The 24,683-nt window shown below is 44.5% G+C and overlaps 1 protein-coding gene across 6 annotated transcripts in view; it reads left to right on the top strand.

Moving 5' to 3' along the window:
• Positions 1–24,683, top strand: part of CAMK1D (calcium/calmodulin dependent protein kinase ID) — a 405,571-nt gene that overhangs the window by 150,659 nt on the left and 230,229 nt on the right. For all 6 annotated transcript variants that reach the window (XM_046680009.1, XM_046680005.1, XM_046680010.1 and 3 more), the window contains one exon: positions 13,536–13,667. In XM_046680009.1, coding sequence (XP_046535965.1) covers positions 13,536–13,667 — 132 coding nt within the window. The remainder of the gene's footprint in view (positions 1–13,535; positions 13,668–24,683) is intronic.

The raw sequence follows: 24,683 nt of genomic DNA, 5'->3' as shown, positions 1-24,683 counted from the left end.
AATATAGAAAGTATCTTTTATATCACTCAATAGCATAAGTAGGAAAAAGAGTTTGCCGTAACTGAATTTCCTGCGTGACAAACTATATTACTTTTTCAAGGAGGACAGTTATCTGTTTCTGTTCAAAACGATGGAAAAGAACACAGAGAATTCCCTACGACACGTTTGATTAGCTTGAGGATATTCATCAGCTCTGTTTACCTCCCTCATTTGTTCAAAACCCCAGGCCTTGTTGCTGCCTGCCACACTAAGTGATGCTCTTCCATCTGATATTTACAACATCTGCGGTGTGACCTCAATCTGTCTTCCCAGTGGCAGCCTTCCATCGACCCCTCACACCTGGGTTTGAATCCTGGCACCTCTAGCACTGGCTTTGAGATTTGGACAAGTTCTTGAACCTTGATAAGGTCAGTTTCCTCATCTGTAAAATAGGGATAAATACTAGTAACATAGATTTGTAGTTGTATTAGTTTTCTGTTGCTGCTGTAACAAATTACCATAAATTTGGTGGATTAAGACAGCACAAATTTATCTTACAGTTCTGGTCAGAAGTCCGGAAGTGGGTGTTACGGGGCTAAAATTAAGATGTTGGCAGGGCTGTGTTCCTTCTAGAGGGTCTTGGAGAACCCGTTCTTGGCCTTTCAAGCTTCTAGAGGCTGCCTGCATTCCTTAGCCCATGGCTTCCTTCCGCATCAACATATCTCTGACTGCTCCTTCTGACGACCCATCTCCTTCTCTGATTCTGACCCTCTAGCTTCCCTCTTCTCAGGACCCTTGTGATTACATTGGGCCACCCTGGATAATCCAGGATACTCTCCCCATTTTAATTTATTTATTTATTTATGTAATTAATGTGTTTTTTTAAGGAAGATTAGCCCTGAGCTAACATCTGTCACCAATCCTCCTCTTTTTTGCTGAGGAAGACAGGCCCTGAGCTAAAATCCATGCCCATCTTCCTCTACTTTATATGTGGGATGCCTGCCACAGGGTGGCTTGACAAGCCGTGTGTAGGTCTGCACCCGGGATCCAAACCAGTGAACCCTGGGCCCCTGAAGTGGAATGTGTGAACTTAACTGCTGCACCACCTGGCCAGCCCCTACTTTCCCCATTTTTAGACCCTTAACCTAATCACAGCTGCAAAATCCCCTTTGCCATGTAAACTAACGTTCACTGGTTCTGCAGATTAGGACACGGACATCTTTATAGGGCCATTGTGCATCCCCTACAAGATTCTACAATGTTATGAGTATAAATGATGCATTTTGTAGATTTATACACACACGCACACGCACACATGCAATATGTTCTCAGCACTGTGCTCTGCATGATAAACCATCACTCTCCTCCCCCACACCCATCACGTGTGTATCATCTGCCTTATTCACACAGCCCTGGATCTGCATCATGTTCTGCTTGTGTCGCCTTGCCTTTCTTGACTTCCCTCCATCTTCCCTGATGTTTTAGTCTGTTGAAACGTACTTATCTTTCCATTTCAAGTTCCCACTTCTCCGTGAATGAGTCCCCTAATGTAATTTATGAATGATCTCTATGGAAAAGTTTTTCTTCAAAACGCTATGAATGTCTTCATTGGTGAAGGTGTCCAGGCTAATTGTGAACGAAGTTGGGCTGAGTCAGCTATTCCTACCAATCCTGTTTAGACGGGTTATCCAGACAGCATACAGGTGAGCTGGCTGTGTAATGGGATTGTCAATGACATTTCATCAATAGGGTACAGCCAGTTGGTTAATCCAACTAGGACATCTAGAGAAAGGCTTTAATTAGCTGGATAGTCATTTTGTATAGATGTTTATTGATTATTTTCTCTTTTTCAAAAATTTTTTCTACCTCGTTAAATAATGTTCAATGGAAAAACAGTACATATTCACAGTAAAATGGGTAAAAAGTAAGTCTCCCAGCCAGCCTCATCCTCAGGCCCCTGCCTGGAGGCTGCAGTGTTACTTGCTTCTTGTCTGTCCTTCCAGGGATTGTATGTGTCTGTGTGCGTGTGTGTTTTCTGCAGGTGGAAACACAATAGACATATTGCTCTCTACCTTAATTTTTTTCACTTAACAGTATGTCTTTGGGATGGTTCCATATTAGCACATATAAATCTACTTAGTTATTTTAAATGGCTGTATAGTACTCCATTTATTTTTAGATTGTAGCTTACTTAACCAGTCCTCTATGGAGGGATATTTAGGATATTTCCAATGTTTTGCTGTTTCAAACTTTCATTGATATTTTTTACCAGACTCTTGATAGGCCTCCTATTTTCTTTATGTAGATAAAGCCAAATGTCCCTTTAATGTAGTAATTATTATACCAATAAGGACTCTATTTTCTTTTTTATGAAGGAGCTTGAAAAACTAATTAAAAAGTACATTGAGGGGCCAGCCTGGTGGCACAGCGGTTAAGTTCACATGTTCCACTTCGGTGGCCTGGGGTTCGCAGATTCGGATCCTGGGCAGGGACCTACACACCGCCCATCAAACCATGCTGTGGCAGGCGTCCCACATATAAAGTAGAGGAAGATGGACCCGGATGTTAGCTCAGGGCCAGTCTTCCTCAGAAAAAAGGGGAAAATTGGCAACAGATGTTAGCTCAGGGCCAGTCTTCCTCACACACACACACACACACACAAAGTACGTTGATGTGTGAGTTTGGTTGGCATGGAACTTAAAAAAAATATTCCTTCAAGTTACCTGTTGATACATCTGCCCTGAACAAGAATTAAAATAAGCTTGGAAGAGTGCTTACAATAAGAGCCCTGTGGAGGGTCCCTGGGAGTGGGAATGGCCATGTGAGGGAAGCTCAACTGGGATTAATCATAAGTATCCATCCCAGCTTGGGGGTTACAGTTTTGCCCACCACTTGATGACGATGTCCACCAGCCCCTACGCAGGCCATTTGTCATTAGAAGGACATTGGATCTTTGAAGCAGTCATGGGAGAAGGGGACTGGTTTCCCTGTCATAAGGGATGGGAGTGAGAAAGGGGAGGGTCCTTCTGAAGCTACCTGTGTAGGGAGAATCTTTAGCAAACAGGAGATCTGTGAAGACCACAATGAGAAGTACCACCTAGTGCACAGTTGGCGAAGAAAGCTGGAGAATGTCCCGGGAACTCCAGTTTCATCTCAGTCATTACCTCCATCCTCCAAGTCAAATGTACCCTTGCAACAAATGCATGTATGGCCCACAAGGGCGCTTTATGTGCTCTTCAGTGTTACTAGCCTTTTAGCTGTGGCTGCAAGGAGACTTTGTAATCCCGGAAGAACTGAATCTTATATCCTGCTGCAACCTCCCAACACCAGGCTTCCATTAATGCTCCTTGTTGGCTGCTAAGAAAAAGATGAATGACTCACATGGGTTCCACATCCACCCTTCACAGGTGGCTGGAGAAGAGCAGAGAGAAAATATGGGACCCTGGCAGAGAAGGGAAGGGGAAAAAGTTGTGTTGTTAAGTGAAGCATGTTCTCTAAAGGATGGCAGCGTGCATTCATTTGGAATGTATTTGTCTTCTGCGTTTGGATCAGTGAAGCAATTAACAGTAAAGATTCAGCACCACAGAAAAATTTTAAGAAACCAAAGATGTCACACGCAATGACTGGGCTGGTGTTTTGATGCCTTCCCTTCTGATGAGCACGGTCATCACCCAAATCTGCTCCAGTGTCTTTAGACGCAGAACTGTACTCAGAATGAGAATTGATCTGGGCAAAAATCAGGCTAATCGTGTGAATATTTAAGAACATCTTGTCATGGTTCTTTTTTTTCGCCGAGGAAAATTCGCCCTGAGCTAACATCCATTGCCACTCCTTCTCTTTTTTTTTTTGCTTGAGGAAGACTAGCCCTGAGCTAACATCCATGCCAATCTTTCCCTACTTTGTACGTGGGATGCCTCCACAGTGTGGCTGATGAGTGGAGTGGGTCCACACCAAGGATCCAAACCCATAAACCTGGGCCACCAAAGAGGAACACGTGGAACTTTAACCACTCGGCTGTGGGGCTCGCCCCTCCCCATGGTTCTTGAAGCTCTTATGTCAGTATGCTAGTCATTGTGGAATTTATCAGTTGAAGAGGAAGATGAGATTTTTTGAGTGAGAAAGAATAGCTAATTTTCATGGGAGTCTCCCTATTTCTATTCATAACTTCTAAAGTTAAGGGTAGGCCTCTAATTTGAACTGGTTGGCGAGGCACGGGCCCAAATTAATAAAAGTCTGAGTTATAGATTATTTTTTAAGAAATGGAATTTTAATACTTTTAGCTCAAGCATTAACATAAACTAACATATGGCTTACTATGTGATTGCCAAGTAGGGGGAGGGTTTTAGAAGACACTCTTTGATGAAAGATGTTATATCCAAATGGGATACCAATTTTTATGCACACATATTTGTTCTTGCAGCCTGTGAAACCAAAACTTTTCACTTTGCTTTATTTTTCAAATTGGGCATGGCTTTCTTTGGGTAATGGACTGAATTAGCACTACAGAATGTTATCAGTGGTGTGTGAATTAGCGAAGATTTTAAACTGAAGATTCTACCAGAAAGAGTTACTGCCACTTCTAAAATCACCTAATTTTTGCCTGGAGAGTTGCTTAGACGTTGCGACTATGTGAATTCACTGCTGTTATCCATTTAGATTCTCTGGGGTCAGTAAGACTATTGCTAGGGTTAACAGCTAGGTTTTCCTATCGTAAGAATTGATTCTGCTCTAAAACAATAGGTCTAAAAGGCACCTGTCTATTTCTTTATTGTCTAGAGCCAAATATCACTAACTTCATTTTTTGCTGTTTAGGTTTTTTCCACTTTTTTTTTTCTTACCAGCCCTTAATATCGTCCTGGCCAGACACTGGGGAAAAGAGTGTGCTTAGTGGAAAAGAACATTTTAATTTATGTTCTGAGGCCCAGGGTTAACGTTTGTTGGCCCAATTGCACAGCACAGTCGTGGTAATGGGCTTGAGGTGATGCCGTTCATAAAGTTAATAACACAATCTATCTCATTTGTATGTAGAGTGACTGAAAAGCACAGAAAGGCAACGATCCAGTAACAGCTGACTCCCAGCTAATGGGCCAGATCATTTCAGCACCATCTGATTATTTCTTGGTCTGATTTGGGATGGATGTAATTTTACCAAGCGATTGCTTGAGTGTACTGTTGTTAATCAAAAAGATAGCTCTGGAATTCTTGTTGAAAATCGAAGGCGTCTTTTTAAGGTTTTGCCAGTTCAACTGCATGGACGTTCATGGAGCACCTGAAATGTGCAAGTCACAGTAGATTTTCAGAGGCTAAATGTTTGTCTGTTTTGTGATTAGATCGCTCTCGTATGAGGGGAGAATTTATTTTTAAATTATGTGCACTTAGACAGTCAGCACATGCACTGCTCATCTTGGATACTATCTGATATTGTTCTTAATAACTTCAGGTTAAAGGTCATTAGAAATCAGAAAGCAAAATCCATAGATTCTTGTTTTTGCTTTTTATGATAATAATTGGTAGTGAGTAGGTGGGTTAGCCAGCATATCTCTGGGCGTGGCTTAGCTCTGAGTTCTGGTCTCAGTATATAGCAGCAGATCTGGAGGTCAGGTACTCTGAGTGGCTCTAGGAATTTTTAAAAAAAACTGTTGAGGTCATATTGGTTTATAACATCGTGTAATTTCAGGTGTACCTTATTATGTATCAGTTTCTGTATAGATTGCATTGTGCTCACCACCAATAGTCTAGTTTTTATCTGTTACCATATATATGTGCCCCTGTACCCTTTTCCCACCCCACCCCCACGCCCTACCCCTCTGGTAACCATTAATCTGTTCTTTTTATCCGTGTGTTTGTTCATCTTCCACATGTGGGGGCTGGTCTTGGCCTTGCCAAGATATGTCTCTTTGGCATGAGGATTATTGGGCTGATTGCTTTTGATAAACTGGGACAGGGAAGGAGGCTTTGAGGGGTGGAACTTGCTTGCCCTTTGTTAGGAGACATTTACATTTGTAAGGTAAATCTCTATCTGTAAAGGTGCCTCCCTCTCTGTACCAGGAAGAAGAAAGGGAATGACCTTCTCTCTAGAAACTCTTAATCAATACCAAAGGCAAGGACTTAAATCTGCATAATAATCTTATTCCTGTTTCTGGTAACCTCCTGTAACTGACTCCCCCCACCCCCAACATCCTCCTTTGTTGTTAGCTGAGATGATACTTAAGGTGACGGCTTCAGCCATTTTGGCGAGTTGCTCAGCTTGCCTGGGCCTCTCCCAGGTATACATGTTATACAGCTTTGTTTAATTTTCTCTTGCTATTCTGTCTCATGTGAATTTAATTCATTCTCCGGCCAGATGAACCCACTTTGGGTAGAGGAAATGTCTTCCTCCCCTACACACATATGAGTGAAATCTTATGGTGTTTGTCTTTCTTTGTCTGGCTTATTTCACTTAACGTCGTACCCTCCAGGTCCATCCATGTTGTTGTGAATGGGACGATTTTTGTCTTTTTTTGTGGCTGAGTAGTATTCCATTGTATATATAGACCACATCTTCTTTATCCATTCATCAGTTTTGGGTACTTGGGTTGTTTCCACCTCTTGGCTATTGTGAATAATGCCACAATGAACATAGGGATGCACAAATCCCTTTGGATTGTTGATTTTGTGTTCTTGGGATAAATACTCAGTAGTGGGATAGCTGGGTCATATGGTAGTTCTATTTTTAATTTTTTGAGAAATCTCCATGCTGTTTTCCATAGTGGCTGCACTGGTCTGCATTCCCACCAGCAGTGTCTGAGGATTCCCTTTGCTCCACATCCTCTCCAACACTTGTTATTTTTTGTCTTGTTAATTATAGCCTGAATGGCTCTAGAAATTTTTTAACAACTGGAAGGTAAATGTCTATCTGTAGTTCAGAAAACTCTTAAATGTCTGTTTTTAGCCAAGACGTCCCCAGGGCACATCGATATTGTGCTGCTTTCTCAGAGAATTTGGGAATATAAGGAATTCCTGCTTCTTGTCTTTGTCCTGCCATTGGTCAGTGGGAGCTGGGACCACTCCATTCATTGAGGACCAGCCACAAATCCTCAGGGTGTGCTTTATAGCATGGATAGTCTGTGCATGGATAGTCAACCATTACAACACCAGGATTCCATTCTTAAAACTGACCAGGTAAAGAAAAATGAAACAGCCCTTTTCAGAGCCGTCATTTATAAAGTTAAAAGCAAAAGGAGTTGTTTAGAATTCTTTAGTCAATATAGAAAATGTGACATTTCCTTCGAGTCTTGGAAATTCGGCTCTCAAAAGATTGTTTATTTCCTCTTGGGAGCCTGGCTTATAATCACAGTAAGCTGCCTCCAGGTGATGATTTGATTTTCTTTGAAATGTGAAAGAAAAAGAGGAAGGATTCAGCTTTTGTAATTTGTAGTGCTTATCTTCAGGAGCTGAAAATATTTAGCATTTCAAGAATAACTTCTTGTCTGACCTTTTGAGTAATTTGTCATAGAGATGTAATTTACATGGAAACTTGGTGTGTATTTTTTAAAATAGAATAATAGTTTTCTTTAAAAATCAAATAAATAGCTTGTCATAACTTAAAAAAATACAGTTTTCAAAACACTGGGATTTTTATTTCTCCCACTATTATGTATTTTCTAAAGCCCTTTCATCTGTCTAAAAATCTGCCCTCTTCTATTTCCTACCAAATTTTATTTATTTAACCAGCATGAAGGTTTATGGGGAGAAATGTATCATAAATTCACAAATTTTATATTTTTACCAGTCAGGAAGGTAGTGATATCAGGATTAATCAACTGTAGACTGTCACTTAAGCATTCACGCACGTAAGCGCATGGTTTAAAATATATCAGGAAAGACTCAAAGAATTTTAATGCTTCAAGAGAAACCTTTGAGGTTCTTTCTGCATATGCTTGCATTGAAATTTAGAGAAATGCATTATAAAGGAAGAAAGGGACAGTGTTATTTTCCTATACACTGAGTGGAAGGTCATAAGCGTCTGTCATTTATTTTGCATATCTACAGTACCAGGGAAATTTGCAAAGCTAGATGGAAAATCAGAGGAGAGACCCAAATAATAGTGATTATCAAAATTGTCTTGGGCACCAGTTGGTCCAACTATTGCTAGGTATGAAGACACAGAAAAGAATGTAAACTTAGACCCCTGCTGTCATACAGACAAGCACAGAAAGGACCACAATGGAATGTGTAAGTGGGGTGAAAGGGGTAGGCCAACTGTGCAGGTCTCAGAATGAAGGCCTCATTCTGTCTGGATGGGAAGCAGTTGAGAAAGCCTTCAAAGAGAAGGAAATATACCAGCTGGGCCCTTTCAAATATAAATGGAATGTTGCCAAACAGAATGATGTTCAAGGAAGGGGGGAGGTGGGCAGGACTGGAACCAAGACCATTGGTGTGAAAGGGCATGGGCGTGTTTGGGGAACTTCTGGTTAACTGATGTGGTTGGTGGAGGGGTGATGGGTGTATAGTGGGACTTGTTTGTGTTGGGGAGGATGGCTCTAGTGGTAGATGAGCCCGCACAGTTGGGGTCAGGTTGGGAAGAACTTTGAATGCCATGGATAACTTGCAAAGGAGTTTCAACTTTATCCTGTGTGGATGTGAAACCTTGAAGTTTTAAGTAGGGTGGAACGTAATCGGATCTTTAGTTTAGAAAAGAAATTCCAGGAGCAGATGGGAGATAGCAGGTGGGAGTAGGGTTGCTGGGGGCGGGGGGGCCAGGAAAGAGTCCTGGAAGTAGACCAGGGTGAACTAACTGGAACTTGAACCAGACCAGTGGTGTAGGGTTGGAAGAACCGATGGGCATCTGAGAATCTTTTTAGCAGGAGACCTCAATATACTTGGTGAAGGGAATGAGAGAGAGAGGAGTGAAATAGACAGGGTTCTAGGCTGGGTTACTGGGTCGGTAGAAATGAGAGAGAATAGAGGAGAGAGAAGTTTTGGGATGAAGATACTGTTTTTCACTTTGGTTCTGGTGCTCTTGAGAAGCTGGTCAGGAGATTTAGCTAGAGAGCCCTAGTAGGCAGCTAGAAAGATGAGATTTGCACATGAGAGAGGCTAAAATTTAGTTAATGGCTAGGGAGCCATGAGGAGATGGGTGGTGGTGGAAACTGGAAACCACAGATTTTCCACGGGGAGGGCATAGACTAGGATGAAGGGAGGGCTGAGGATGCACCCTTGGGATCACTGATGTTTCATGGGAAGGAGAGGAGCAGGCAGAGATGGAGAGAAAATGGACGTAAAGGTAAGGAGAGGACTACATTATAGAACTCAGAAGGGTGTTTCAGGAAGGAGGCCAGGACCATCAAAGGTCGCACAAAAGACCAGTAGGATGAAGAGCAAGAAGAAGCCATTGAATCGAGCAATTGGGAGACCCCATGGTTCCAGTCAAGGGAAGAAGTCAGACTGCGGATTGCAGTGGGGCGTGGCACCAGGCAGGAGCAGGCCACGCGCAGACTGCCATTTCAAGATGCAAGTGCCATCCAGTCCGGCTGGAAGCTTCCTCTATTCAGTTTTAAGCGCACAGTGCTTGTATTTTACAGTCCGTGGTCAACTTGCTTTGACCTCTTTGTATTTTTAAAACGTTGTGACTCTCTCTTCCTGCTTGTGTTCCTAGGAATTTATTTCCTTGAGTTGTCTAAAGGCTTTCAGGGCTCTCAGATCATTTTTCTTGCTGTCTTCCTTTCTGCCGCCAGACTCCTCCCAGCCTCCTTCCCTCCCTCCCTCTCTCTCTCTCTCAGACAGACACACACACACAGGCACACACATCACTTTGTTGTGTAATTACATTGAAAGAGCCCAAACTCTTCATTCATGACTTTCTGCTTCTCATGGTTTTAATTAGCTTTCCTGGAACAGGGGAAGTGTCTTCAAGTGATTTCTATTTATTGCAGGAACAATAACAATTTATGCTAATCTTCTATCCCTTAGGAGGACCTGAGAGTTCTGTCTTTGGAAAGCTTAGAGAAGGTAAATGCACACGCTTTTGAGGCTAAATGTGGAAGCGAGGTGGATTTGCACCGTTGGGGAGAATGACAGCTTACCCAAAGGCAGGGTCTGACCCTCCATTTCTGTCACCTTCCATATTTGTGAGGCAAGCTCCCTGCTAATTGCATGCATCAGAGTATATTGAAAAGGACCTGGGAGGGGTTAGGAAACCTAAGTTTGCTTTCCTGAACCTTATCACTTGCATCAATATCTTCATTTGTCAAATGGAGCTGATGGTAACTTCCTGTAGACTTCTTGTGGTTGCTGTAAGAATTGGATTAGTTGATATATGCCAAAGCTCTTTGTAAATGTCAAGTGGTTCACAACATCTGGTTCCCTACAATTATTCAGATGACTTATTTCTCCTTTACGGAGGTAATGGGTGAAAAAGTTTATCAAATTTTTCCAACATGTCCATCCCCAGGTAATGGCATTGAGTAGAAGGAGGCAGACTTTTTATTTTTTATTCTGGTAATATATACATAACATAAAATTTCCCATTTTGACCATTTTGAAGCGTACAATTTGGTAGCATTAAGTACGTTTGCACTATTGGGTAACTATCATCATTATTCATCTCCAGAACTTTGTCATTTTCCCAAATGGAAACTCTGTCCCCATAACTCCCCATTCCTTCCTCTCCCAGCCCCTGGTAACCACCATTCTACTTTCTGTCTCAATGGGTTTGACTACTCTAGGTACTTCATGTAAGTGGAATCATACAGTATTTGTCCTTTTGATTCTGGCCCGTTTCACTTAGCGTAATTTCTTCAGGGTTCACCCATGTTGTAGCATGTGTCAGAACTCCATTCCTTTTTATTGCTGAATAATATTCCATTGTATGTCTATACTGTATCTTATTTACCCGTTCATCCATTGATAGATATTTGGATTGTTTCCTCCTTTTGGCTTTTGAGAATAATGCTCCTATGAATGTGGGTGTACAAATAGCTGTTTGAGACTCTGTTTTTGATTCTTTTGGCTGTATCCTCAGAAGTGAAATTGTAGGCTAACTTTCAGTCTGAGATGATGAGACTATGAACTTGGGCTTTGGCACTCTACTCAGCAGCTGTTGATAGAAACCCTTGGAGTCATGGAAGGGGGCGCCCTTGGCCATCTGGAGCCACCCTGTCCCCTTTCACAGGTGCCTCATTGTTAAGCCCCTAGCTGCTTAGCTCATGAAGCCTTTTATGTATCTGTGCCCATGGTCCTACCTACACCACGGGGTCCCAGATGGTCCATCCCTCCTGAAGTCAAGGACAAGGGCAGAGATGCCCTTGATCCAGGAGCTGCACTGTCTCACCTTGGCCTCAGCTTCCTGCAGCAGCTCACCAGCACTGGCTCTGCTGGAGACCCCTGGTGTCCTCCTCATTCCCTCATGGGTCAAGGGGTTGGTTCATGCATAAACCACACTTCTCACTCTGTTTCCAGGGAGAGAATGATCCACAGAACGAGGAAGCATTTTTCCCCTATGGCCTCCTAACAGCTACAGCTAAGCAGAGTACCTCCTCTGCGTTGGCCGTAGTCTGTTACTATTCATACAGATGGCAACTTGGTTGCTGATGCTAAAGGGCTTCTTTACCTTCTGGGAAATGGGCGTGGTTAATCTGACAGACTCAGGAGAGAAACCACTGTGATGTTGTCAGCATCAGCGACCCAAGTGGCAGATAGGGAAACTGAAAATGAATGAATGGAGTACCTGGCGTAAAATCACCCATGGCGCTAGAATCCTGGTCTTTCCTCGCTGATTTTTCTTTACCTAACATAGTTCTTGTTCTGCCTCCCGGAGGATGCAAAAGGGAGCATATACACAATGGTCCAGGATCTTCTTCCGTGTCAGAACCCTCACTGTGAGGTCAATCCACCTCAGTTTATCCCTGAGACAGAGGAGAGGGGGCAAGACAGCTCCTGGGTTGGAGGATTCCCTGAAGTTGTTATGAATTGGTTTTCTTGAGCGACAGCCATTGACAGTGATCAAGTGTCCCAGGGAATGTCTGATTCCATATATCACGCTGTGATAAATCTGTTGTGCGTTTTTATGTATTTATATTTCATAATTGCTGTTCTGGCTGGTTCCAGAAGGTTTCTGTCTATGCAGGGCATGTGGTACAGTGAGGGGGAAAATCCTGCGTGGCCAGTAATTTGTGGATTTGGGCAGAAGATCCTTGTTCTGACATTTTCCATTTGGTTCTTTTGTGGAATGCCTATCTTCTGCCCCTCAGGTTATAATTAGATACAGACCTTGGAGACAGACGGACTTCTCTCACGAGAGTTCACGTTCCAGTAGGAAGTCAGTCCCGAAGACTCACAGTTAATTGCACTAAGAAGAGTGAATTCCTCTCGCTGGAAAGGATTTTAAAATATATGTTTGTCTTCCTTTGGTCCATGACAGATGCACATCTGTGTCAGACGGGTGAGGAGAGGGAGAGAAAAGTATGTATTCCTTGCTCAGGCGGCTGTTTGATGTTGACTGAAGAACAAAGGCCCCGAGGCACCGGTATTGGGATGACATTGGTCCTTCTAGGGGTTTCTTTTGATGCAGTAGAGTTTGTCTCTCATTATAACTGTGAAGAAGCCATGTTTAGTGTCTCTCTGAGGACATAAGCGTGGCTTCTGAAAGTCTAGGGATGGAGGAGGACTCAGTGGGTCGTGGTTTTCCTTGGGTCACATGCACAGAGCTCAAGTTACTGAGGTCTGAAGTGGACAATGGAGGAGCCTGTTTCTGTTGCAGAGTCATTCTGGAAGTTCTGCCCGCAGGCACTGCCTGCTGGCAAATAGGGAGGTGGTAGGGTGGGGGACAAGGTGGCGCTGAGGTGCTGGCTCCAACCCTCACTGACCACGGGGGACCTCTCTGGAGAAATGGACTCTCTGGCCCGGACTGTCCTGGTTATATTTTCAGTTTGTTGCTCTGCCCCTGCAGAGTTAAATTTATATTTTCAGATAGGAAGGGCTCCCCTACTCAGGGCATCATGTGTGTTTCTGTTTGTTTGGTTTAGGGAAGAAGACTTGCATGTCCCCACCAATAATTAACCCGTGTCAATACCGTGTGTTGCCCCAACTCACGCTTTAATTATATCCTTACCTATCTGTGAGAATTAATCCAATGTTTGCCTAGTGCTCTGAAATTTTCTTGGGATGAAAAGGCCCCCCCGTGAGGAATGTAGAAATTTTAGTATTACTTTCTTGCTTTCCTGGGGTGTGGGTGCTGACATGCTCCTTCTCTGCAGGAACCTTCCAGGGAGCATCCATATTTGCTCCGAAGTGCCTATTGCAACGTTGCTCTGCGGGGTGGCAGGTGGCACTGGGAGGCAGCCAAACCCACGTGGACATCCATGTGTCCCTTTGCACGAGGGCACATTTGCGTGTGTGTACTTCTTTGCATAAAGAAGTTTGGTGGGAAGGGATGCTGGATAAAAAGTAACAGTCATGCTGGCGGTCGTTCTCATTGTTATTATTGCTCAAACTTGGGTAGCGGGATTGGAGGAGCCATTGTGGAGCCCGAAACTCCTGACTCTAAGCTGCTGCTTTTTCTCCCCCTTTGTTCACAGCGGGGCGTTTTCTGAAGTGGTCTTGGCCGAAGAGAAGGCAACTGGAAAACTCTTTGCGGTGAAGTGCATCCCCAAGAAGGCGCTGAAGGGCAAGGAAAGCAGCCTGGAGAACGAGATAGCAGTCTTGAGAAAGTAAGTGCCCGGAGGGCCCGACCCTCTTCCTGGACTAGCTTTGAATGGATGAGTCCCTAATCCAAGGGAAGGAGCAGGCTGCCTGGAGCTGACCTCTCAGAGGTCAAAGAGCAATCAGAAGCAGCCCACAGTAAGGAGTTGGGCTCTGTTAACCAAGATTGACGTCCTGCAGTGCGTTCAGAGCACTTTTCCTCTCTATATATTTTCTCAGAGCATTCAGAGTAGTCATTTGAGCTAGTTATTATTTCCAAAGGACACAGCCATCGAGTAGACTTGGTTGTGAACTGAGACCCTGACACTCACTCTAGCTGGGTGACCTCTGGCCACTTACTACACTCTGTACCTCCTCCATAAACTGGAGTTAATATATCTCCCCCACAGGGTGTTCTCAGGAGCTGTGAGATGGTGCTTAACGAGTGTTTGTAAAGCTCTTTCAACAGCACCTGCTACCTTAATAAGTGCTCAATAAAGGGTAGCTGCTGCTGCCACTGCTGTGAGTACTGTTATTGTTTTGTTGTTGTTGTTGCTTTATTTTCTAACAAGGACGTGAAGCTTAGAGACTGAGTCATTTGTCCAACGCCTTGTAGCTCATATGTGGCAGAGCCTGGAATACTAACTCCACCAGTGTTATTTCTACCCTCTTTGATGGGTCTCCCATTCTGCCACACACATGGCATCCACAGCCACACGTTCCATCCAGTTCACTATTTAAGTGCTTCACCTCTTCCTTGAGTTTTATTTTTGCTCCCCATGTGTAGTAGAACCAAATAAAAAAATTTCACCTCCAGCATTACAGTATGCACAGAACCCTTCTGATGTGGCTGGATCCACCCAAAATATGATTTTTCATTAGCATGGTGTCCAGCGTGCTCCCTGTATCATCATGATCAAGCCCTTCCCCCGTGTCTCACAAGGTTTTGGGGGAACAAACCCTTATATGGTACCTGCTTTTGCATGTTTGGAGTGTATCTGAGTGTTGTGCTCTGAAATTCTTAAGACCTTCTATTAGTAAAAGACGTTAGAAATATCCTTGAAATTTTTGGGGTTTGGAATCAGCACATAGCAAGGATTGCTGTACAGATAAGCAGAGCAGAACGGGAACAAGCCTTGTAGGGCTCAGAACAAAGTGTTACACTCCCCACATTCTTCCTGAATAAGCCACCTTCCCACTTCTGTCTCTCGGGGACCAACAGTGCCCGCTGAACGATGCTTTGCTGCATCAGGACAAACCCAGCACCCCAGGTGATGGGGACAGCTCGTCCTGTCTGCAACATATGTAGTATGTGTTCCAGAACCAATGGGTCTTGATAGCTCGTTAGTGTAAGGGATTTTGCTTACTGTTTGCTTGGTTTCTAGGTTCCCTGGATTGTCTGTTAGGGACCCAAAGAGTTTCAGATTGCCCTATGGAGGATTGCATGAAATGATTCTGTGGAAGAGAATTTGGGAAAACAAATTACTCTAAGTGCATTAGCATCAAGCAGGAAAATACGATGTTAATGAAACATTTATTTAAATTGCTCATTTTCCAATATGAAATCAGCTCTTGGAGAAGAGGGTATTGGCTGGGTATTAAGTTGCAGCCGCGTTGCAGACATTTGACATTTTTGGTGGAATTCTGGGTGGGCCCAGAACCTTCCAGAGCTTCTGCCTTGGGCGCAGGGGCTGCCCGTTGCTGAATCAAAGATGGTGCCTTTATCTTTATGTGACTCCCTGATATTTTATGTGACTCCCTCCTTTGAAGCCACAAAGCCAGGAAAGTCAGTTTTCATTCTCCGTGTTATTTTCTGTCTATACGGGCAGGGGTGTGGATGTGGGCTTTATAAGCCAGTCTTGGTTTATGCCACGGTCATTCTGCTGTAATTAGTGTCTCCACTGTGTGCCTCACAGTAACCACTCCCAGGGAGGGGGCGATTAAAAGCAGGGAGGGCCAGGAATTTGGAATAACTCATTGTAGCAGTTTCTCCGTGTCAGCTCTTGGAGCGCCTTGACGGGTGACCCTTCTTTCGGGAATAAAGAACAAAGAAATGATTTCTCAGGGGTTACGAAGGTGATCTGTCTCCTCTACCGATTTTTTATTTGGTCCTCTGCCAATGATTTACAAGTGGAATAGGAGGCAATTGCACATCATAAGCAGCCGAAAGCACAGCTTATGAGTTGTAAAGAAAATAGTTTTGGAACCACTGATACAATGCCGTCCTTGGAACATTCATTCATTTAACCATTATTTGTTAAATTCCTATGTGTCTGGCAGCACTGCTAGGCACTGAGCTGGAAAAGATAAGATGCAGTTCTTGCCCTCCCGAAGCTCCCAGTTTGTTGCTAAACAAGTGCAATGATGTAGACGCTGGGAGAGAAGTCTGACCAGGGGCTCGAAGGTGGGGCTGCCCAGTTCCTCCTTTAGGGTCGGGTGTGAGGAAAGGTTTCACGGAGGAGGGGGTGGGTCCAGACAATGAGCGTATTTTGCTGGGGGCAGAAAGGCAGAGGGATGTTCCAACCAGGAGGAGCAGCCCAAAGAGACGTAAGGAGATGGGCGGCAGGCTGGTGCCCTGGGAACTCCACGTAGCTCATCTGCCCGGGCAGAGGGTTCCAGGGGTGGCACGGGAGACCAGAGGCTGGAGAGGTCAGATTGTGGAGGCCTTGTATATCCCACTTTAGCCTTTGAACTGTGTCCTGTAGACAGTAACGAGTCATTGGAAGGTTTTAATGAAAGGAGCAATGTGATCAGGAGTATTTCATAAATATTATTGTGGCAGGACTTAGAAAGATAGATTGGAGGGGGAAAGACTCCATACAGGGAGAGCCGTTAGCAGGCCATTGGAGGAGTCTGGGAAGCAATGAGTTAAAACAGGAGCTATGGGTTGGGATGGAAGAGACATATAGGAAGGTGAGCACAAAATGGAATCTTCAGGACTTAGGAATTTGGAAGGGGCGGGGAGAGGGTTGAGGGGAGATAGATTTAGGATAACGACCAGGCTTCCGATTGAATAACTGGGTGGATAATGACCTCGTTAACTGAGACGAGAAATACAGGAGCAGGAGGGCAGGCGGTGAGTTCTGATTTGCACGTGCAGAGTTTGAGGTTCTTGGGAATGGCCGAGTGGAGGTGACCAGTTGACTACGGAGGTCTGAAACTCAGCTGTGATTTGGGCTTGCTGGATGTTAAAGTTTTCCAAAAGAACATATAAAAAAAACCTTTTGGTACTTTTCATAAGTAAATCATTGTAGACGATTACCAAAGGCACCTGCTTTATTCTGAATTCTGCCACGTAGGCTGGGCATTTGTATATTTCTGCACTATTTTTCATCCACGTTGGCCCCTCTGGGAGACTGCTCACCCTCCTAGTGCTGACTTTATTGCAGGGTGAGAGATTTATGTATTTCATTGGATTAGAGTAATGTAGCTAATATATCCTTAAGGATGGCTTTATACTTGCTCTGAAAATAGTTCCACAATGAATTTTCTACTTGATAAATAGATATTAAGGCAAGCTCAGAGGGAATCAGAAGTGGCAAGCATCCTAGTGGGTGGTGGCTGTGCAGCAGAGAGAGCTGCTGGTCTGACTTGGGCGTTCAGAGAGCAGAATATGGATGGTTCAGCACGAGCTTTCGCCGGAGGCTTGGTTAGCTCCAGTCCCACGATTGGAGTATTTTATGCATTGTGAAATATCACATCATCAGGGTTACATACCCTGGGTTGGATTATAGAGCTTATGGTTTCTGTGGTGTTATTTACTTAGAGGGCCGGCACTGCCCAGATCTAATTTCAAGGCAACACATAAACCATTTTTGCAGAAGTAGAAAGGCAGATCTGTAAACAGTCTGCATTTAAATGAGAGATGAAGAGAGAAGGAGATGCAGAAGGCGGGAGAATGGGAAATGGGAGAAGTGAACCAGAGGTACAGAGAGTAGCCTTTTTACCAATAGTTGGGGAAACCAAGGCTGAGACTGTTAAAGAAGCACCATCTGAATGAAACGTGGCACTGGAATTCAACCTGCTCCTTTAACGGTTGCTTGGTCGGCTGCAAAGATAGATGATCTTGCCCGGAGAAGGGGCTTGGGCAGGAATTGCTTTTAAATTGCCTGTTCTCCTCCATCTGGGTATGCTGGGGAGTCTCAGCTGATGGTCTCTGCCTTTTTCTAAGTCAGTGGTTCTCAACCCCGGTTGCACATTAAAATCAGCTGAGAAGCATTTCAGATCATCCTGAAGCCGGGGCCCCATTCTAGACCAACTGAGTTAGAATTGGAGGTGACGATGGGCACTGGAAATTTTAAAAGGCACCCTCATCCACCCACTGATTCTAACACACAGCCAACTCTGTGCTGAGACAGCTGTCCTGGGGTCCTCGCCTCCTGGTCTCACCTCCCAGGGGATGTTGATGCTCTGCATGTGTCCAGGAGTATGGAGAGAGGTGTGCACACGCATATGCACAGACACACCAACACACCAGATGGTGTTTCCTTTAGGAGAGAGGTTTCATTTAAAGCAGCAAACTCAAATGTGGTCCCTTTTGAAGAGCTGGATTTCATTATAAGAGAGGACAGTGGACTTGAGCCCATCATCTCATCAGTGGGGAGCAGGCACCAGCCACTGGCTAGGTTCCAGAGTGAGGACCTGGCTTTTTGAGGGTGGCAGAAGAAGCAGGGGCATCATGGCCATTCCCAGCCTGGAGAGGCCAGCATAGGGGTCAGTCAAGTCAGCACAGCTTGGCTCTGAGCACATTATCAGGGGTCAGGGCTGCTAGAGCCAGCCCCTGCCAAAGCCCAGGATTCTCTGTGGCCAAGGTCATGATGGACCGCAGGAAGAGTCCTGGGGCTGAACCTTCTGGAGGGAGAGGGGATGAGCCCCATAACCAGGCAGGGGCAGGACTCCAGAGGCCTGGGCGCTCTTGCAGTAGCTTGATTCTCTGGTTCTCTTGGACCAGACACGTTTCTCGCTGTGCAGCCTAACTCCAGGGAAGGCAGCTTGAGCTCCCAAAGGAGAAGACAGCTGGTTTTGTATTAAGTAATAACCTTCAGAGAAAGGCTTCTCTCTAGATTAACTCATTTGAATCTGGCTTGCTTCTGCTCTCACTTTGTTCTGATGGCAGGCTGGCCTCCTTCAGTTATTTAAATCACTGCCAAGCAGCAGTTTATTGTGTTTTAGAGAAACACACGCTTCAATAGAAATTCATCAATTCAGGGTGAACAAAACCACTTTTCCAATGACTGAAAATGGCCAAGCTGGTGAAGCTGATCCTTGAGTTTCTCAGGCACCGATGCAGCTTCTTAAGGATCTATCTGATCTGCCTAGAAGGTGATGTTCTCTGGAAAGGTAGACTTAGAATTAAGGACACAAGTGGGAAGTGTGAAAAGTGGTGACTAGAGGCCATGTGATAACAAATAGGAAGGCAGTGTATCTTTTATGATCCTAGAACCCTTGGCTACCCTGGAAAAACCTTACTGAAAGTTCCCTGAATTTCAAAAAAACACGCAATTCAAGTAAACCGGGGTTGAGGGATGTGGTAAGTTATTTCGTGGTGGTTATTGTTGTATCATGTGTGTGATTAAAATCACAGTCGTCCCAAGCGTGGAGCATGCACGTGTGGGCGTGCCTGCTGCATGACCCCAGGCCTGCTGGGGTTGACAGAACTCATGTTGACACAACTCATCCTGGACCTGTGCCCACCAGGCTCTGTGAAAGCATCGAATCACGAAGAAGAGCTGACACTCTTTCCTATAGCCCTCCCAGAGACCTGACCTCAGAATCTTGCCTGATGTGGGGTCCTTCCTTCTCTTTTGCTCTGGGAGCCCTGTGGACCTGACCCCTGACTGAGGAGTCTCTCCCTGCCAGGCAGACAGTATAAACTCAGCTTTGTTCAGACCACCATTGGCAGTCCGTTTATTTCACCTACCAATAGGCGTGTATATAAGATATAAAATTGGTCTGATGCCAGCGCATCTTTACAGCCACGGAGGACACATTTGGTGCTTCCGAGTGGCCTTCACATGGCTGTGTCCATAGTGGATAATCCAGGACGTCTTCTGTTTGATTTGAGATCCCAAATCGATTATTAGTTCTATCAGCTTCTTGGGCATTGCTTACAGAACCCCAAGAATGGAAGGGAAATTGAATCGGTGGTGTCCCTTATGACAAAACAGAGATGTTCAAATTAGCCTGAGCAGGCGTGTTAGTTTATCTGTCCAGTGACCGTGAACTTCTGGGGCCCCTCCCTGCCTGTGGTTTCTGCTTCCCAAATATTGCATGAAGTGTGGCTCTCGTGGAACGGTTTGTCTCCCTTTCTTCAGTCCTTGCTCCCACAGCACTCTGTAAATGCATGTCTGTGTGGACCCTCCCCACTCTAATGCCACAATGTCCTCTGCTTGGTGGAATCCAGGCTCCTTTGTAAACAAGCCCCTGGCTTTGTGATCTTGCTCTGGTACCCCTCCCCACCCCCATGCCCCATGTTTCAGTTTAGTTCCCCCGAAAGGAACAGATCATTCAGGCCTCTGCGTCGCCCTCCCCGTCCTTCCTGCTTCAATGGGCTAAGCCTCAGTTTGAGATGCCCCCTCCTTCAGGATTCCCCCCATGATTGTCCTTGCCTAGGTGGGCTCTTCCCTCTGAGACCCCACGGCACCAAGGTTGACCTCTATCCCTCCTGATTCTGTGAAGACTCTGTGAAGTCTGCCTCTTGAGACTGAATTTCCTGAATCCAGGCCTGAATTATACAGGCATGATGGTGAGAATGGAGGCAAGGGGTGAGTTGGGGTGATTTACCGTGGAAACGCTGGACTTGGCTACTGACTTAGCGAAGTGGGATTAGGGTAAGAAAGAAATCTGTGCTGACTTCCAGTTCTCTCTGGCTTTGGTGACCCAGAGGATGGCAGGTCCATCCACAACATGGGGCATTCTAGAAGAGGAGGCAGATTTGAGAGGAAGATGATTCTCCTATGGCAACAGAGCAGATTGAACTCTAGTCTGGCTGTTCCTACCACCTTTTCTACTATATATATTACTCTGTAGATATTTAGAGTCGTTGAAGAAACAATGTGTTTTATCACACTTTTAGAAACAGTGTCAATTATTTGCAAGCTTACTTCCTGGCGCCGTCTCCCTGCCATCTAATCTGGATATGTGCTTGGGGAGTTCAGGCTTTGTGTGAATTTGTTGGTGGTTTAAATTTCTCTAATAATAGATCTTGGCAAATGTTTTTCCCCTTCTTCTGTAAACTTACTTAGCTAATGATTTATACCAATTTCACTTCAGTGACTCCAACAGAAGTGTATATATATCATGTAGCCTAACATTCCTTAAAAATTCAGAATTGCTTACACTGAGGATGACACACACGAAAGATGAAGTGCAAGAAGTCTTGAGATAGACTAGGATGGCAAATATAGAAAAAGAAATAAATATACACCGAAGGTTTGCTGTTTCTTTTTGGTTAAACTTTAGGTTGTGTCAGTTCTGTTTTCTGTATGGTTTTGGCATTATTTATATGAGTAGATAAATGATTTTAGTGAAGTTTTGTTGATGACTCATTCATTATCTAGCTTAAATTATGTATAATTGGGTGAATAAATTTTATTTTACATATTTGTAGTCCACGGTTATCATTTGGGTGGTTGAAACAGTTACCATTTTAAAGCTGAATAATTGATTCTTTTTCTCAAAGTCAGTTCAAAATTGAGGCCAGAGTCTTAGGTAAGTGGGCTGAACTTTGTAGGAAATATGCAATTAAAGGAATCGTTTCTAAAGTAGTGGTGGCATGGAATTTGGTAAATGGGGTTTAATATCCATTTTGATAGCCATTTGCATTTTTCTTTTATAAGTATGTAAAAAATAGCGTTGACTATATGATTCAGATATGTGGTTAGGTATCACCGGGGCCCCAAAGACTTGCAAGGATATTTGTAAACAAATACAGCAGCATGAAGATGTGGTATTTTTGTTCTTGTTGGAGGCCACAGAACAGGTGTGCTAAATACACACACCCCGTACATATGTGTATACATGCATGTTTGTACACACATGTATACATGTATAGGTACATACATATATGCGCATATACACATGTACACATATACACATTTTAAATACATTTTAGTTTTTTATATCTTTCCACTGAAGAGCAAAAAATTCTTTTTGCTTTATTTAGTAACTATACCCTCAAGGCTGTCAAAAACCTGCTGTCTGGGGAGCTACATAAGATAATAAGGCATCTGAAAAGCCTTTTCAAACTTGAAAATGTTCAAGTGTTAGGGATTATGCAAATGGTAGGTATTCCCACTCTCATTATACTATTGTAAGAACTCAGAACATCTCTGGGAGAGGTAAGAGCAGAAACTGTTGTATCCATTTTACGAAAGGAGAAACTGAGGTGCCGAGCGTGTAACTGGGGTGAGTGATGGAGCGAGGGAGACAGCAGAGGCTTGTGGAGCTGTTCTCCAGCTTTTAGGGTACCCAGCCTTCCCCTCTGGTAGGAAACAGCCTCTGGAACTTTGGATGCTCTGGGAACAACTCATAGGAATCCGAAACCTCATGACTCCCAATGAATAGTGAGAAATAGATGTCAGCAGATTTCGATGGATAATAGATGTCCATAGATGTTAACAGAGTCATTGAAATAATTGTCAATTAATTAAATTAATAGACTGATAACTCTAAAATCAGAGTTCAACCCTTTGTCCCAACCTAGTCAACTGAAATCTAGAGCAATTTATATCTATCCTTTGAGATTTTAAGTACAGATATTCTTACTTTGTCATAATTTGGAAACTAGCTGGGGCTTCTACAAGCCTTGTTTTATGTAACTTTTATAGTAAACCTATCAAGTGGATTTTATTTTCCACGTTTTTTTCACGTTTTATCTTATCTACGTATCCAGATGAGGAACTGGGATTTATTTAAGAAATTTCCGGAGGCCATGTAAGTCCTGACAGGTCGAGCAGGAAGTCAGACCCAGGGCTGTCTGTCTTTCCTGTTATTGCGTTCACCTGGTTTCCCCGTAGTCTCTCTTTAAGTCAGGGCTGCGTGTTCTTGATGTCGGCAACAGCCCGCCGCATGTCGGGGGTCCTCATTAACGGTGAAAGAATGCGTCTCTTGTCTATTTTATACTGCCATCCTAGAGGTAGTATCGAGTCTTGGTGGACACCTGAGAACCAGCGTTCAGTTTTCATCCGACTACGCCGGTCATTCAGAAGCTGTGTGACCTTGGGCAAATTATTTCAGCTCTGTGCCTCCATTGTCAGGAAAATGGGGATGTTAGTCTTTGCCTCGCATAATTGCTGTAGGGATTAAAGAATCAGTGCATGCGAGGCACTTAGAACAGGCCTGGCACATCGCGTGGGCTCTCCAAACGTTTGCTGCTGGTGTTATTAAGTGTCTGGGGGGCATCTTGCTAGACTGTGGAATAAGGAAAGGTGCCTCCCAGAGGTCACCTCCCACAGAAGTAGGAAGTCTTGACTGCCTGTACACGCCCTGTGGGAGCCCAGGGAAGCCCTGCTGGCAGAGGGCACAGTGCCCACAGGAGTGAGGTGCTGGCTCCCATCCAGCGGAGAGGGTACCACAGTGATAATACCCAGTGTCGCTGCAGAATTCTCAAGAATATGTCAGCTTTACACTTTTTTTTGCCGAAAAAACCATGAAAATGGCTGCTCTCTTTGTCTCTCTTATTGTCTGCTTCCCCTAACATTACAGTCCCAGAGCATTACAACTGGAAAAGGAGCTTAGAGATCTCGGTCCAGCTCTCTTGACTTCCAGATGAAGAAACAGGTCCAGAGAGGTTAAGTGACTGGTCGAAGGTAACGCAGCTAATCCAAGCAGATGTGCGGCCAGAACGATGGTTTCTGGCCTCCTCATTCAGAACTCTTTCCACATAAGCACACTGGCTTTCTTGTAGAGCATCCCTCAGGAGAATGCAAGAAAATAACTCTTCCTTGTCTTTAAAAGCCCCGTGGTATGTTTGGCGGGGGCTAAAGACTCTGCCCTTGTAGCTTGGCCAGATTCCAGCCTGAGACACTGAATCTGGTTTCAGAAATTCCCCTGGTGATTTCAGTTAGACGCGCTGTTCTTTCTGCGTCCCCCTCCTTCTCGGTGATTCAGAGTTGCTGCGGGCTGCTGTGATTGCTCTCCTGTTCAGCCCCAAGCTGCCTCTGGTTCTCTGGAAAGGGGTTCCGAGGCCAGCCTCCCAGCCTATTAGAGAGGAAACATTGGGAATGCTTCCTTCCCATTTCAGGTGCGTTTGATGACGTTGGGCCTTTGTGCCAGTTTCTTGTCAATAGGATAAGATACCACTCCTCAGAAGTGCAGTAGGAAGAAGCCAGCTGCAGACTGTGGAAGCGTTTGGAAAGTATGGAAAGTGCCACTCTGTTGTGAGGTTATAATCCGGGAAAGCACTTCCACTCTCTCCATCCAGTGCAGGCCAGGGAGGCATGCTGAATACCCGAGTCCTGCTCCTGGTCCTTATTTGCCGTGCTTGACCCTTTGCTCTCTCTGTACCTTTCTGGAATGTTCTAGAAACAAAGGGAGGCTGCCTTGTCACATACTGTCAGGGACATCAGAGTGGGTTTAAGGGACATTGAGTCATCCTGAGGGTGGCCCACAGAAGGGGAAGCCACTGAGCCGAGCCTGAGTGAACCACTGCTGTTCTGTTCTGTACTGTTTTCAGGATAAGCCCACTTGTTCAAGGAGCCATGGAATTTTCCTCAATGGCGAACTGTTAATACATCAGTATGCAACTCTTTCTAGGTATAAAAGTAAACTTACAGAAAGAAGTTTTCACTCAAGCATTACATCTTCCTAGGGAGTCTCCTTTGCTGCAGAGCAAAGGGTAATGTGGTGATTTCTTTAAGATGAATGCTCCCTTGGGCTTAGTTAAGTTGGTTTGTTTGAATTGTGTTTCCATAAATCCAAACCCGATTGCCTAGCTGTAAATATCTGGTGTGTTGTTGTGTGTGTTTGTTTAATCCTAGTAGGGCCCAGGACAAAGCCACTTGATACAGCCACTGGGAGAGTGGCCCTAAAGGATAGCAGAGTAC

The sequence above is a fragment of the Equus quagga genome, chromosome 12 (genome assembly GCF_021613505.1).
Source record: "Equus quagga isolate Etosha38 chromosome 12, UCLA_HA_Equagga_1.0, whole genome shotgun sequence".
Taxonomy (NCBI): Eukaryota; Metazoa; Chordata; class Mammalia; order Perissodactyla; family Equidae; genus Equus; species Equus quagga.
This window is presented reverse-complemented; position numbering and strand designations above follow the sequence as displayed.